Below are 17,103 nucleotides of genomic sequence, written 5' to 3' on the forward strand. Positions count from 1 at the left end.
TGCTAGGAGCCTTGAAGAATAGAGGAAACAAAAATCGCGAAATAAAAGCGCAACGCTCAAGGAACGAGTTAACCTGCGCGCTAAGGAAACCATAACTGTTAAACATATGATAACAGAAGTAGGAATAGAATGCCAAAGATACAAAATAACAAGCTCCTAACTCAGCCTACGAAGTCAAGACTGGCTAGAGAATATTTACATATATATACATACATATCCAAAACCCAAAAGTACATATACACAATCCTGCCTCTCCATAAACCTCTAAGAGGATCAAAAAGAACAAATTATGCGGAGAGAAAGCTAAGTACATATATATACATCACTGTACAACAAAATAACCCAGTAACCACTTCGCTTCAAGGGTCCAGCGCCTAACGAGATGCCTCTCGACCTGCATCTGAAAAACAACAACATAGTATGGAATGAAAACCGGAGGTTCTCAGTATGGTAAAGGTGCCACACACATAATATATAAGGTCCTGGAAATGCCAGAGGCAATCCTAGAATGCCGACACTCAGATTATAGAGCTTAAAGTGTTAAACAGGAGCCATAAAAGGTGGTTTTCTAAAAATATTTAAAACCTAATTTAACTTAACCTTAAATCTAAGCCCCATACTATCATTCCTCCATACCTCCAACTCTATCATGCATTTTCACAGACAAATAGACGGATAAAGGTAAACACAAGAAGGTTACAATTACTGCAGATAACACATTCACATTTAGCATGGCAAGTACATATAGGCACACCTAATTAAAGCACAAGCAAGTAGTTCAAGTAATATGCATATGATGCATGCCTGTCCTATGGCTGATGAGGCTCATCTGTCGGTTATCCAGCCAACTCGACAAGTCTGAATTGTCCTTAGACTGTCCCCCGACGTGCATCCCCAAGAGTCTATGCATAGCTTTTTCTCAAATAATCAATATTGCTCAATGGGGGTAAAATTCCCGGGAATTTATATAGTGCCCGGTCACACTTACGTTGTAGGGTCAACAGAGTATCGAGTTTTCAACCTGGTACACGTAGTGGCAAGCCACGGCACTTAATCCAGGGAACCTCGTATCTCAGATCATTCAAATTCATAAGCCATATAAATAATTCAATTATAATTCATCAACATCCACATCATTTTTAATCACATCTCATTCATCATTATACATCAATCATATTCAATCCTTATCCTTCATTATCACACCTCCCATTCCGTCCATCAATAGTTCCAATTCAAAACATAATTCATTCTTTTCTAAATGAATCAAACTTAAAACATGCTCATTTTCTTAATAACTCAAAATCAAACCCTATAACCTTTGAATCTAAATCTTTTCAAATAATCATATAAACAAAATCTCTAATTTTTATAAAATTTCGACAGCATCTCCTCTAAAACTCGGACTTTGCCACCCTTTTCGGGTCCAAACCTGCATTCTTTCCAATTCAACATACCCTTCCTCATCATCATAACAATCACCGCAATAAATCTACCTCAGATCAACAATTATACTCATACAATATTCAAATCCAACAACCAAAATTCAACTAAAAACCATAGTTCACAAATCCTAGGCTTTTAACACAAAATACCTCATTTTTCATTCAAAATTTTCATTCCAATTATTTTCAAACCTATTACCACCAATCTAAATTGCCAACAATAATCCTCAACAAGCTCCATATCTTTTTATCAATCATCATTCAACCAAACCAAAATATAGCCATATAATCAATAATTCAATCACATATCCTTTCAAAGATCCAACTAGCAACCAATATAATCTTACCAAACCAAACCAAGCATATTCATCAACCCATTACTAAACATTAAATATACACCTGCATTCTAACTTATCCTATGGTCATCTAACCTAAGTTTTCACAAAACATTATATATTAAATGCAAGAAACCTAAACCATACCTTAGCCGATTCCCAAGTATTATTCCAAGACAATTTTCCTAAAAGAACACAGCCCTCAAAACCTCAACTAATCCACTTCCTCCAAGTTCCAGTATTCACAATTTCAAGCTCCAATTATTTATTCACAACCTAATACACATTTATAACACACACATATATATATATCCAATTTAATACTCAAAACTCAAATCCAATAAAATTAAAATAGAATTATCATATCATCACCTTACCCAAGCTTCACATAAGTAAGAGTGAACGTTTTCCTCAAACTAATTGGATCCTAAAACATCAAAGAGTAAAGAAATTCAATATCTCCATTTAATTTTTCAAAAATTGAAGAAAAAGAAAGCTGAAGTGAAATAGAAGGTTACCTATGAAATTGTTCTAATAGAAATGTAGAGCTCGACACGATGAACGCGTGGCCACAAACGGTGATGCGATCGGAGCTCGGATAGAGAAGTTACGGCGTTCAGAGTTCACCGTAAGGGTTTCGGTAAAGTTTCATTCCTTTCTCCCCTATGCGTGCTTCAGTTTCGTTCCTGGTGAAATGAAGGGGAAGAAAGGCTTGGGTTCAAAGAGTAGAAATAATATATTATAGGAGAAAAAAGGTATTATAAAATGAAAGATAAATTTATAAAAAAAATGAGATTTTGTTTTAGCATACATTACTTTTTACGGTGAATAAGTAGTTATAAAATACAGGAATAGGTAAAATAAAAAAGAAAGGAATAAATTTGTGCTTTTTTTAATAAATTAAAAAAATTTCACAACGTTAAATTTATTAAACAATAAAATTAATGGTGAAAATATAACTATTAGACAATAAAATTGCAAGGAAAAATTAATAGAAATATTAGATTTGATATTAAAATAAAAATATAAACAATGAATAAAAATCTAAAATTTAAAATTAAAATATTTTTTATCAAGGAATGAAATGAAGAAAAATTTTGGTAAACAACAAATCAACATTAATGTGACAATAAAATTGAATCAAATAACATATATATAAACTAATTAAATTAAATAATTAATATAATAAATTAATTATAAATATTTGGCTTAATAAAATAAGTTAAATAAATAAAAAATATATGCTATGTAATATTATAACACTTTTAAAAAGTATTAATCAAAATACATAAGACGAAAAAATTAATGCAAATTAAAAAAATATTTATTTATTCCAACGAAATCAAATAATTAATATAATTGATTAGTTATAGTTAATTTGTTCAAATAAAATATTAAACATTTGATATTTATCTCAATCAAATTAAATAAATAATTAATTATACCACTTTTAAAAAATCAATAATCAACATATATAAGATGAAAAAATGGATGCAAATTAAAATAAAATTAATTTATTTATTCTACTGAAATCAAATAATTAACGTAATTAATTAGTCATAATTAATATGGTTCAAAAAATATTAAATAATTTAATATTCATCTCAATCAAATTAATAAATATATTTAAATAAAATAAATAAAAAAATACATTCAAGAGCATGCAACTTAAACATTTGTTAATAATTTGAAATTGAGATTGTTTTAGGTGATATTAAAAGATTAATTAAATACATAAAATATAAAATTATAATATAAAATTTAAATTATAAAATTGTCTAATTTAATAAAAATTTTATAAAATTAGTTGATTTATTTAAAATTATAATATTAAAAGATTCTAAAAATTAAATCAAGAATCAAACCAAAATTTTCAATCAATTCTTACTATAAATTTGTTCTCTTTTAATGTTTGTCTAATTATATTTTTATTTTCTATTAAGTATTAAGTATATGGGTATTATAAAATTTGACATATAGATATATTTGATTTGGTCTTATTTTCGTGTATTGCACGAGTATAGAAACTTGTGATTTTGATCAATGTATTATTTAGTTTAGATTTGACATATATATATATATATATATATATATATATATATATATATATATATATATATAGTATACAAATGGGAAGCTCATATGCTGACATGGCACTCATACGTTGAGTCTGAGAGTTTATTTGCTTAGGTGTCGTCACTAGAAATTTTTAGAATTATATTTATAAATTATAAATAATTATTTGCTTAGGTTGTTATTTTCAAATTCAAAATTATTTGTTTGGGTTGTTTCACTTAGATTGTTACTTTTTAAATTTTAAATTATTTTACTGAGGTTGTTATTTTTTAAATTTTAAATTATTTTACTTTATCTACAAATTTAATTCAAATTTAAATTAAAGTCAATTAAATTTAAAAAAATTTAGTCATGAATTAACTATAAAAATATAAGTTATGAGACACATATAACACCACAATTCAAAGTACATTGATCGCTTTCTTTACATATATCCAAAATCTAAAATTACTCTACTTATTCTAATGGCTGGTATTCACAAAATTGCAGAGACCAATCCTACAATTAATAATTTGTGTGTACGTATACAAGTGATACGGTTATGGACACTACCAAGTTAAAAAAATTCTCAATTGCTATACTCAATTGAGATGGTTTGGCTCGATGAAAACGTGAGTTTCTTACTAATTTTTTTATATTATTTTAAATTTATATTATTTATATATTTAAATTTGTTTGTTTATCCCATTTAATTGTTCTTTAATTTTTTTTATCAATTATAGGGAGGAATAATACACACTCCTCAATTAAGAGAGCTTGCTGTGTCTCGATTCGTGAATTTGCTAAGAGAAGGAATATCTTACCAAATAAGATATTTTGGTGTTGGAAAAGAGTTGTGTAGAGATACTTGATCCACTTCTATTGGTAAGTTCCAACCAATATTTATTTCTAAAAACATTAGTGATGATATTTTTAATGGTATTTTTAATATTTTTTATTATTAATATATTATATGATACCCTGCATTGAAAGGAGATCTATCGGATACATTTACAATTTTTCTCAACCTAATTGATAAGACATTTCTCTTCATCGTTGAAGTTTAAATATCTGATAATCCACATTTTTCACCTTTTTATAAAGTTAAGAAGATGACTGATAATGTAGATCTCATAAATAAATTAAAAAAGGCTCACCCTATTCAAATTGTGAGTACAGTATAAGTATATTTTTTATTAAAAAATAATTTATTTTTTGCTTCCTTAGTCATTAGTAGTATCTAATTTATAAATAATAATTAATAACTAATTATAATTTTAGGATGTTGACTATACTGGTAGTTTGCTTCCAACTTCAAAAGCATTCTCAATCATTAAAGGGGAGGAAGTAGAAGGTGCTAAGGTATTTGTTCAAAAAATGAATTTTTTATTTGTTTGTTTTCTCAAAGTTAGAGTTTAATTTTATTTAAAAAATATTATTGAGATAAAATTAAAGGTGGGAGGAATGTCTTTAATTTAATATAGTATTTTGTACAGAATTTGTTGCTTGAATTCTCCAATAAAATTGTGGACAATGGTGAATCTGAAGTGTTGGAAAATGCTATTACACCACCCAAACGACTATCTTTGGAGTCGAAAGATTCGGAGGTGGAAGGAGAAACTCTAACTTACAAGAAGATCAAGATTGAGAATGAAAATTGAGAATTTAGATGTACATGTTTTAGAATTCCTTTTTAGAGTCTATCTAATAGAATAATGCCAAACATATGTTAAATTAGTTGAAACATTATTTTTTCTTGAGTTGTTATTTTTTTTTTTTTGTTCTTTTTTATTTTTATGTTTGGAATTTAGAATTTTTTTAAATATAAATTGAAGTTATTTAGTTATTACTTATGGTTTTATTTTTCAATTCGATTCATACCGTGATATTTTGTTAATTTCTGATTTAGTCTTTAATGTCATAACTCATAAAGTTATAAATTTCTCATATGAATTATTGTTGATACAATTAAGTTAGTTATTAATTTTTAATGTGTACTTATTTTTTTAAAAAAATCTAATTCTAATTTTGAATTAAAGTATTATGTTTAAAATTTTAAATTTAAATTCAAAATATACTTTTTTTTTTTAATTTTTAACTAAGCAAATGGGTTTAAGAATATTTTTTAAAAATTTATATAATTTATAAGAAAATATGCTAATTACAAAAGATTATATTAAAGTAAATAGAATTACCAATCTTATTAAAATGTAAGGTTATTTATACTATTAAAAAAATTTAATTTAACATTCCTTTATAGTTAATTCTATCTCTAATATTGTTCCAACAAAATTAAATTAATTTAATATTCTAAAAAAATTTAAATATTTTTTCTAAATTTATGTAATTTATAAGGTTATTAATTTTTAGATTGTATTTAATTTTATTTATTTTTATTGATAAATAGTAGGATTGATACTATTTATGAAGAAACTAAAAAAAATTATTTTTAAATTAACATATTCCTATATTTTTAATGAACAACGAGCATTTAATTAGGAAATTTTATTTAAAAATTTAAAATTTGCACTAGCTAATTAGGAAATTCTATTTAAAAATTTGAAATTTGAAATTCTAATACTAATTCCTAATTAAATGACTTCTTAACCGTTTCGATTTTTAAATTTAAATTTTTTTATTTGTCACATTTATAAATTTTCTCTTTACTCAATTTACATTGTTATATTTTAGATTATCTCTACATAATAGAAGTAATTTCATCTTTTTTTCTTTAAATATTTTTTCTAAATTTACGTAATTTATAAGGTTATTAATTTTTAGATTGTATTTAATTTTATTTAGTTTTATTGACAAATAATAGGATTGATATTATTTATGACGACACTAAAAAAAGTAGGATTCAAAAATTTAATTAAATCATGAAATATTAAGTTAGTTTTATATTTATAATATGAAATATTGTTGATATAATTTAGTTATTAATTTTAATATGTAATTATTTAAAATAACCTAATTATAATTTCTAATGGCTAATTTAAACACTTTGTTTAGACTTTTCAATTTAAAAAATATTTTTTTAATTCTTAAATAAGCAAATGTTTTTAAAAATATCTTTTTTATTTACATAATTTATAATAAGCAAATTTGCTAACTACAAAATATTAGATTAAATTGAATGAAATTCTTTATTTTTTTTAAATGTGAGATTATTTATACTATTTTAAAAAAATTAATATATATTTTTCTATACCTAATTTTTTTTCTATCGTACCTAAAAAATTGAACTAATTTAGTAGTTCAAAAAAAATGGAGAAATTTTTTGCTGGTGTGACACTAATACATTGAGTTTGAAAATTATTTACTTAGGTATCGTTATTAGAAATTTTTAAAACTTTATTTATAAATTATAAGTTATTTGTTTAGGTGGTTATCTTTTAAATTTTAAGTTATTTGCTGAAGTTGTTTTACTTAAATTGTTATTTTTTAAAATTTAAGTTATTTACTTAGGTTGTTAGTTTTAAATTTTTAAATACGCTTTCTTAAATTGTTATTTTTAGATATTTATATAATTTATAAGGTTATTAATTTTAAAATTATAATTAATTTTTTATTTTTATTGACAAATAATAGGATAGATACAATTTATGATAAAATTATAACAATTATCTTAAATTTCCCTCTTTTACTTTACAGCAGGTAATAATTTTAGTAAATTATTAAATATCACCCCCTTAAATAGTTAGTCTAGTTCTGCCCCTGTGACTGTGAGATTAAACTTATATTTATTTGAAAAAAGAAACTTTTGTGAAAAAATATATATTATTTTTCGTAAAATATATTTACGTAACTAAATAAATGAGAATGAAAAAAAAAAATTAAAGCTGCCATTAAAGTTAAACTAACCATTTAGTTATTTATTTATTGAGTAGAGATGCAGAGGAGTGAGGAGGTTGAATTCAAACAAGATAGTTGGTGAAATGGTTGGAAAAAAATAGAGAGAAAATGAAAACTACATGGATATAAATATATAACAAAATATAATGATTGATTTAGAATTTTTGATGGTATAGGAACAGAGAAGAAGGAGCAAATGTGCGTGGTAGGTCATGGGTATTTTGGCCAAATAAAATTCCATAAAATACAATATTTTTTATATATTATTTAGCTATTGACGAGTAATAAATTATTAGTTTATATTGTCTTCGTAATATTTTACTAAATTTGTTTATAAAAAAATTACAGAAAATCCGAGTGATAGTTCCAATGGTGTGCATTTTGAATCGGTGTTGTCGGACATTACAAATAGCAGCATCAATACAGGTTGATTGTTGGATGAATTTTTTTGAAACTTGCTTATGTGAATATACATTCACTTTATGTATTTTGATTTTTCTACCATTTATTCAATTATAAACTTTAACAGAAAATTTGTTCAAAACTAATGTCTCGAATTATCTTATTAGATAATAATCCAACACCATATCGACTAAGGTCTCTAACTACTAATCCACACTCTGTAGGTGAAAAAGAACAATGTGCCAATATTAATAGTATTAGTAATTCGGGTATCACACGTGGAGCATATGATAGCTCATGTCATCAGACAAGTCAACAACAGTTTCAACAAACATCAAACAATATCGACCAGTTACAAAGCCAGCGTATGTTAATATGCTTTTATTATTTAAAGACCAAACATTTAATTTTTCAATTGGTCTATTAAAAACAATCTTTGGTATATGCTATATAATTATTATAGATTCATTGGAGCACACAAATCGAATTAGATTGGCCTTTAGTGATGAGATTAACCTTTCATTTGTCTGGAGAGCAAAATATCATCCTTAAAGACGATGATGATCTTGAGAAAATCATGGAAAAAGAGGAAGAAAAATGTACTATGTTCTTAGCATGGATGGAGGTCAATAAAAAATTTGAATCAGGTCAAATTTTGACATATACTGAATTTTCAAATCAATTTGTTTATGATAGAGAAGCAAGGGAATGACATCCTCTATCGGGTACAGGTGATATTTATTATATGAGAATTTTGTTAGCTGTTCAGAGAGGTTGCAGAACGTATGAGTCTATTAGGACAATCAATGGAATTACATATTCTAGCTTCCAAAATGCTTGCTATTCTATGGGACTACTGTGCGATGATAGGGAATTCATTACAACTATTAATGAGGTAGCTGAACTTGCATCTGGTCATCAATTGAGAAAATTATTTACGATGCTACTGATATCTAATAGCATTAGCAACCCAGAGCGTGTTTGGAATTCAACTTGGACATTATTAGCTGATGGAATACTATATGATAGGAGAAAAGCTTTGAAAAATTAAGAAATTTTACTATGTCTTTTTTTATATCAAGATTGTATTCTCTTATTATTTGTATTTTTATTAATAATATTAATAGTTTTATTTTGGAATTACTTATTAAGTATTTCATAAAACCACCATGTGCTTTTACTAGGACTAAACATGACTGATGACGAATTGAAAAACTTCTGCCTTATTAAGATTGAGAAGATATTCAACAGCAATGCGAGATCTTTAAGAGACTATTAATCAATGTCATATCCTAAGATGTCTGATATTCGCCTTTTACGAATAAGCTAATAGAGGAGGAGTTAACATATGACACAAATGAGTTGACTCATACAAACTTATATACGGAACAAAAGATGACTCATGAGCAAATGTTAGTATTCGATGAGATACTCAATGCTGTTATTATAGACTCTGGTGGTTTTTACTTCCTTTAAGGGCATGGTAGGTGTGGTAAGACTGAAGACATTTATTTGGAATGGACTTTCTTCTGCTATTCGGTCTAGAGGAGAGATTGTTTTAAATGTCGCATCTAGTGAAATTGCGTCTTTACCCCCTACCTGGTGGCAGAATGGCTCATTCTAGATTTTCAATACCCATTACAATTACTGATGAATCTACTTGGCATGGCAGTTTGAAGGTTGAGCTGCTCATCCAAAGTAGCTTAATAATTTGGGATGAAGCTCCAATGCTCAATAAAATGTACTTTGAAGTACTTGATCGGACGCTCAGGAATTTTATGTCAGTTACCGATCAGCATAAGACACATCAACCATTTGGTGGTAAGGTTGTTGTTCTAGGAGATGATTTCAGATAGATACTTCTGGTGATTCCGAAAGGGAGTAAACACGATATATTGACATCAGCTATTAACTCATCCCATCTGTGGTCGTTTTGTAAGGTTCTGAAACTGCATACGAATATGAGGCTTCTAATGTCTTCTTCAGATCAAGATGAAGGTGAAATGAAGAAATTTGCTAATTGGATACTTGATGTTGGAAATGAAAATATTGGTTCTGTTGTTGGTGATGAATCAGAAATTAAAATTTCAGATGATCTATTGATTACAATTACTAATGACACTCTCTTTCATTTGGTAGACTTTGCATATCCAAATTTGTTGCAAAACATGTCAGATTACAGGTATTTTCAAAGTAGGACAATTCCTGCACCCACACTTGAGAGTGTCGAGAAGGTAAACGATTTTGTCTTGACAATCTTTCCAGGCATGGAAAAGGAGTATTTGAGTTCTGACACAACATGTCAAGCTGATGAGAATGAAGATGTACAACAAGAGTGGTTCACACCAGAGTTTCTAAATGACATCAAATGTTCGGGACTACCCAATCACAAGTTGAACTTGAAACCAGGAGTCACTGTAATGCTACTGCGAAACATAGACCAAACTTCAGGTTTATGCAACGGGACAAGATTAATAGTTAACGAACTTGGCAGCAACGTAATTGGAGTGACGGTAGTGACCGGTACAAATATTGGAGATAAGGTGTACATTCCAATAATGAACTTGATCCCTTCAAATTCAGGGTTGTCATTTAAGTTTCAACGGAGACAATTTCCATTAATAGTATGCTTTGCAATGACCATTAACAAGAGTCAGGGTCAATCATTATTACATGTAGGACTTTACTTGCCAAAATCAGTGTTCACCCATGGACAACTTTATGTTGCTTTGTCAAGAGTTAAGAGTCGCAGTGGTCTCAGGGTTTTAATTCTAGACGAAGACGGCAATTTAAAGTCATCAACAATAAATGTCGTGTTCAAAGAAGTTTTTAATAATATTTAGGTAAGAATAATATTATTTTCATTTTAATAGCATGTTATTATTTACACTTTTGTATAAATATTTACTATAGATATAACAAATTTATCTATAATTCTGTTTTCAGATTTGAGATGAAATGTGTAACAAGGAGCACAACATCATATGCCAATTACTTTTCTAATGAAGTTAGTAAGATACTAGGTTGTTGATAAATTTTTATTAGCCTTTTGATATAAAATTTAGTGTAAAATTGACATGTTATTATTACAGTTATATATGTTCTTATTTTTTTCATTTCTCCCTCCTTATGGTTCAAGAATATTATAGATTTTGAACTCTTCTATTTGCTTTTTACTTTGAATAAAGATAAAACAGCATATTCAGTACATTTATTATTTAATGACGATAATCGTGTTATACTAAACTCAAAAAATTTATAATTATAAAATATTATTTTTAATTTAACATATCAAATTTAAATATAAGCTCGTACATCGTACGTGTTTAATATTAGTTATAATATAAAATTTAAATTATAAAATTGTCTAATTTAATAAAAATTTTATAAAATTAGTTGATTTATTTAAAATTATAATATTAAAAGATTCTAAAAATTAAATCAAGAATCAAACCAAAATTTTCAATCAATTCTTACTATAAATTTGTTCTCTTTTAATGTTTGTCTAATTATATTTTTATTTTCTATTAAGTATTAAGTATATGGGTATTATAAAATTTGACAATAGATATATTTGATTTGGTCTTATTTTCGTGTATTGCACGAGTATAGAAACTTGTGATTTTGATCAATGTATTATTATTTAGTTTAGATTGGATTAGATTATTGGATGGGCCGTTTATGAATTTTATCTTATATTATTGAAGCCGGGCCAAAGATCCATGGAGATGCTAACCATGATACTGAAACATGTAACCTAAATATAAATAGAATGAGAAGGTAAAATCAAATTGAAACAGCAGCTAGCTATGCCGCCGACTGACCATAATGATGCGGAGAGGGAGGCGGCAAGAACGCGGCAGCTGGCAGATCTTTCGGAAGAGATGATGATGGAAATCTTGCTGAGGCTTCCGGCAAGGACGCTTGCTTCCTTAAGGAGCGTGTGCACTTCATGGAGAAACCTAATTTCCTCCCCTCCTTTCACCTGTAACCACTTTCGTCGTTCATGCTTACTTGATCCAACTTTGTCTGCGCCACGAATTGCTTATTGCACTTGGGCCTACAGAAATGACGTCAGATGTGGCAGTATCGGACTTGTCTCCGTACACTCAATCTTGGACAATCCTTCGGAGCCTACTCAAGTCGATTGCTTCACGGAACATTTCTACTACAAAATGGTTGGTTCTTGCAATGGATTGTTATGCTTGGTTGATGAACATGCCTTCAAATACATGCATGCCATCTTGTGGAACCCCTGTACCGGATTCACATTCGAATCTCCTGAAATCAGCGGCAAAGCCCGCTTTCGTGGCTTTGGTTACGATTATCTCAGTGACAGTTACAAAATTTATGCAGCTTTAAAGAAGCAAGGGCCATCTGGTTTTGAGTCTAGTACCAGAATTTATACATTTGGGCCAACTTCGTCATGGAGAAAAATTGATGATATCCCAGTAGCCCTATTGGGTGTCCCAAGTGACAACCCTAGTTGTGATGTTTATAGGGAAGGAGAATTTTTTGGTAGTAGCAGATTATGCACTATTAATTGGATTGTTAATCACGTGGTTCTTTATTTTGACTTGGCTAAAGAGACGTAAATAGATTTAGATAATTATTTTCCAAGGCTGTGCACTCACTTATGTGTCTTGAGAAACTGTCTTTCTATTTGTTACGAGCATAGGAGAAGAACACACGAGTGGATTGTGTGGCAGATGAAGGAATATGGAGATGCTCGATCTTGGACTAAATTGGCAGTGATTCCAGTCACTTATTTAAATCCATATAGTTGTTTACAACCTCTTTACATATCGGAAAGTGATGTTCTTTTGGCATTTTGTCTATTTTCTCGCATACTTTTGTGTAACTTAAATGATAGGAGCATAGAATTTCCTAAGATTGACGGCTTCGGTATGTGGGACGATCCTTCTTTTTATCGATGTATCGGGTTTAGGATGGCTTGTATCTACCATGAAAGCTTAGTTTCACCAAATGGTCTTCAAAGCAACTCCTCCAAAATGCTGCTGCGCCTCATCAAACCCAAACCCAAGCCTATTGACTCTTAAAGCTTGTTTGCGCCTTCGCTTTGTGAAGCTTTAATTTTCTAGTACTACCAACTTTGTTATTAATGTTATTGAATTTATTTATCTCAGTACTATATATGTTTATTTTTCAATTGCAATTTATTGCTTTAAGATAATTTGTTTGTTCTTCTTTCTGTTCTTGTCAAATAATTCTTTTTGCACTTTAATTTATGTACTGGTGAGAAATTATACTCGGTTTAAGACAAAAAAGCTGAATTAAAAAAAAGTTTGAAGGAATATTTTTTGTTGATGTAACAATCAGCTTTTTTTAGCTTTCTAATTTCTTCTTCAATATAATATAGTGATTATCCCACCCCATTCTTTTTAAACTCATTATAAGTAATGTATAAAAAAAATTTATAGCAAGGCTATTTAGTATTTAGAGAAAGGTCTTTTTGTTAAAATAATTAATGACTATTCATTCATGAAAAACAACGACATGTAAGAAATGGAATCTTCAAAGTGTAAAAGTATCATGAGGTTTTGAAGCATTGTAGAGAGGCTATTGATTCGAATCCGGTACCAAGGTGTAACAATACTCATTATATAGAGGTGAACGCGGATCATAATATGTTCAAATACTCAATTTCAAATTGTAGGTGCTTATATTATTGTTAAATTCTGGGTTACTGTATAAAAATAATAAAAAAAAGATAAGATTGCATTTGATTTCATTAAAGCTTGGACTATAAATATATGGAAGTTTAAGGATAAAAAGATGTTTTCAATGTCTCTTTTATAGTTTGATTCAACCTGTCTTTTAATTTATGTTTTCATTCCTAGTTTTCTATGTGGAGTGAGATGGTAATTCAAATTAAATCATAATCATCATAATCATAAGTTAAATCTTAAAACTCGATGGTTTGATTGCTGATGTGACATCCCCTCCTTTATTCTTGAGTTTTTCAAACCTTTTATTCCCTAATATTATCAATTTTTTTTATTTTATTCTATCCATATTTTCAATGCACATTTTGCTAAAAATTGATGTTTTCAATTTTTCTGCTTTTATTCAACATATCAAAGCAGATCTAGTTTGTTAATACATGTGTTACTGAACAGTGTTACTTTTATTTTATTTAACATATTCCCAGTCAATACATGTGTTATTGACCATTGTTATTTTCAATTGATTTAATGGTTTGTTTGATGTAAATAAATATAAATGAAATTCACAAATCACCCTCTGTATCTATTCTTGATTTCTTCTATTTTGCCTCTCAAATCCCAAATTAGTTTTTGCGTCTTTCTGGTTCTCTATGGTTGCATGTCGTGGTTGAACGGTTCCTCTTTTTCTGGCCTGTCCAATGGCCCCTCTTTTGTTATGTCTCGTCTTTTTCGCCTTCCTATGCCGCATCTCTTGGTATGTGCCATGGTTTTTGAACTTATTTTGTCGTGTGAGTTTTTGTTTTCATTATTTTGTTTAGTTGTTTTCTGTTTTGTTAATCTGTCATTTTCTCTATATCACATATTTGTATTTAATGTTTTCAATACCTGTGATGTGTGTTTGATGATGGTGATTATGTTTTGTTTTTTTTTTTTCTTTTATTGGTCTCCATATTCTATCATAGCTATTCATTTGTTTCGATTTTTGTCCTTTTTATATTTTGGAATTTCTATTCTGAAGTGGAGTGTACGAGTCTTGTCACGGTAAATTTTAAAAGTTTAAACTTAACGGTATTTGTATAGTTTTTTGGAGTGTTTGAGAATGGTTTAAATGATTCCAGAACGTTCTAAGATATCCTAGAAGGTTTCGAAATACCCTAAAAGATTCTAGAAGATCCTGAAAGGTCATAGAGTATTCTAGAAAAATGTAGATATATATAGAAGTATGAAGAGTAGTATGGAATAATCTAAAAGTATTTAGAGAAATTTGCTAGGATGAATATTTGCAGTGAAGGTTCTGGATAATCAATCTAGATCGTTGATTAGATTTAATTATAACTATCCATTGAGGAGGTGGATAGCTATAAATAGGAGTGAGAGTTAGAGTTTGAGTGAATGAGTCATTTGTAACAAAGTACTTGAGTAATAAAGTATTCTTTCCATCAAAACTTTCTATCTCTTGTATTCTCTTGTGTTTTTAGCTTTCTTGCTAAATATTGAGGGTTAAGCTGACTTGGTCTTAGCTCAAGAGGTTGAGTAAGTCTGAGTGTCGGTACAGTAGTGTTAGAGTGTGTCTAAGGCCGTGAGGATTTGACATCAGAGCAAGGTTTGAGAGGAAGTACAAGTGGTTTAATTTGTGGGTATGGCTTTTAGTGTAACCATGAAGCATGTTGAGTCTCAAAGGGGAAGGGATACTATTCATTCTCAATGGGAAAGCAAGAAGGTGCGCTCTTTAAGTGAGTCTAGAGGTAAAAACTCTAACTTCTTCTTAGAAGAGAAAGTTTCGATGTTAGAGAATGTTCTATCCTCTATGGATGAGCGCTTCCAAAGGATAGAACACGACAAGGAGACCCTCAAGACTCATGTATTGAAAGAACTAGATGTTTTCAAAGAAAGCATACTCCAAATCGAAGAGAAGTTTGATAAATCCTTGAAGCTATTCAAGGAAGTTCGAATTTAGTTCGAGGAGACAAAATTTCGACCAATCATCTATAAGGGAGACGACAAAGATTGATCTCCCAAAGGCAAAGGAGCTCAAAGGCATGAGGGACGTTCGAGAGGTGGAGAACTTCCTATGACAAATGGAGAGGTACTTCAAAAACCAAGGAGTGATCGAAGAAGTAATAAAGGCACGCACTGCCACTCTCTACCTTTCTGATAATGCTACTTTTTTGTGGAGAAAAAAATGCATAGATATAAAAAAGGTATTTGCAACATAGCCACATGGGAAGATTTCAAAAGGGAGTTGAAAAGACAATTCTTCCCTAAAAATGTGGTCTATGAAGCAAGGAAGAAATTGAAGGAGTTAAAGTCACAAGAGTACGATTAGCGACTACATAAAGGAATTTACTACTCTCACGCTTCAAATCCCTAACTTAGCATCAGAGTATACATTGTTCTTCTTCATTTATGGACTCTAACTTTGAGCAAAGCAAGAGCTACAAAAAAGGAATGTTAAGGATGTCGATAAAACCATTGTAGTGGCTGAATAGCTTACCGAGTATCATCAAAAAGACTCTAAACCCAAGTTTTCTTCCAGCTTATGTTTACTAAAGGTGAGAGAAACAAAAAAAGAGTTTTTCAACAAAAAAAAATTCTTCAAAATAAAAAAATACAAAAAGTCATTAACCATATATGGTCCCTAAATTAAAACTGGAAGCATTTGCAGTTTGAAGCACAAACTTATGCATGATGATGAATTGAATATTCTACATATAAAAACATCATTCATTTATTTTTCCTTCTTCTGCTTTCAGCTTTACACCAATATACCTCATACCAAAAGTAATTAAGTTAACTTCAAATCATATATAAGTTAGAAACACATTTAGATGGGATTATTCAAGCAGTCCTTTTCTAATCTTACACAGGTTTCTGTTATGAGTCAAAAGTCACAGAATCAAGCTCTAACAAAGCATTATGATTGTTGAGACTGTAATATAATTTAATTTCCATAACATACAACCTTTACCCAAACTATAGTAGTATCAAATCTTATAAAAAAAGATCACACGGTCGAGTCATGGCTTCCAAAAGAAATTGCTTTAATATATGATTTATACTTAAATATATTTAATATAAAATATGTGTTCAAAGATCTTAAGGGTGTTTGTGGTTCAAAGATTAAATTTTATTACTAGAAATGTCATTCTTAGGAATATAATGCCTAGGAATAAGATTACTTGGAATATAAGATACCTATGTTTGGTTATAAAATTTAATATTTTGGAATGTTATGTGATAATCCTAAGAATGAATAAATTTTTGTTTGGTTGAGTTTAAATTTCTTGATCATATTATGTAATATGTCAAAATTATCCTTACTCATTC

The 17,103-nt window shown here is 28.8% G+C and overlaps 1 protein-coding gene and 1 long non-coding RNA gene across 3 annotated transcripts; one reads left to right on the plus strand and one right to left on the minus strand.

Moving 5' to 3' along the window:
* Positions 1-140: 140 nt before the first annotated feature.
* LOC140181669 (uncharacterized) lies at positions 141-2,491 on the minus strand. 2 transcript variants are annotated; one of them, XR_011876710.1, is made up of 4 exons: positions 2,296-2,491; positions 2,155-2,204; positions 1,925-2,053; positions 141-400 (listed from the first exon to the last, which is right to left on the minus strand). It is a non-coding gene; the product is annotated as an uncharacterized lncRNA (long non-coding RNA). The 2 variants fall into 2 exon arrangements; XR_011876709.1 differs by having other exon boundaries at positions 2,150-2,204.
* A 1,389-nt stretch (positions 2,492-3,880) lies between these two features.
* Positions 3,881-13,235, plus strand: LOC112770531 (F-box/kelch-repeat protein At3g23880-like; the record flags this gene model as incomplete). Its single annotated transcript, XM_072225108.1, has 4 exons — positions 3,881-3,898; positions 11,516-11,533; positions 11,629-11,635; positions 11,870-13,235. Coding segments are annotated over 4 exons (858 nt in total), but the record flags the coding sequence as incomplete, so codon positions are not given.
* Between the last annotated feature and the right edge of the window lie 3,868 nt (positions 13,236-17,103).

This window comes from Arachis hypogaea, chromosome 18 (assembly GCF_003086295.3).
Source record: "Arachis hypogaea cultivar Tifrunner chromosome 18, arahy.Tifrunner.gnm2.J5K5, whole genome shotgun sequence".
NCBI lineage: Eukaryota > Viridiplantae > Streptophyta > Magnoliopsida > Fabales > Fabaceae > Arachis > Arachis hypogaea.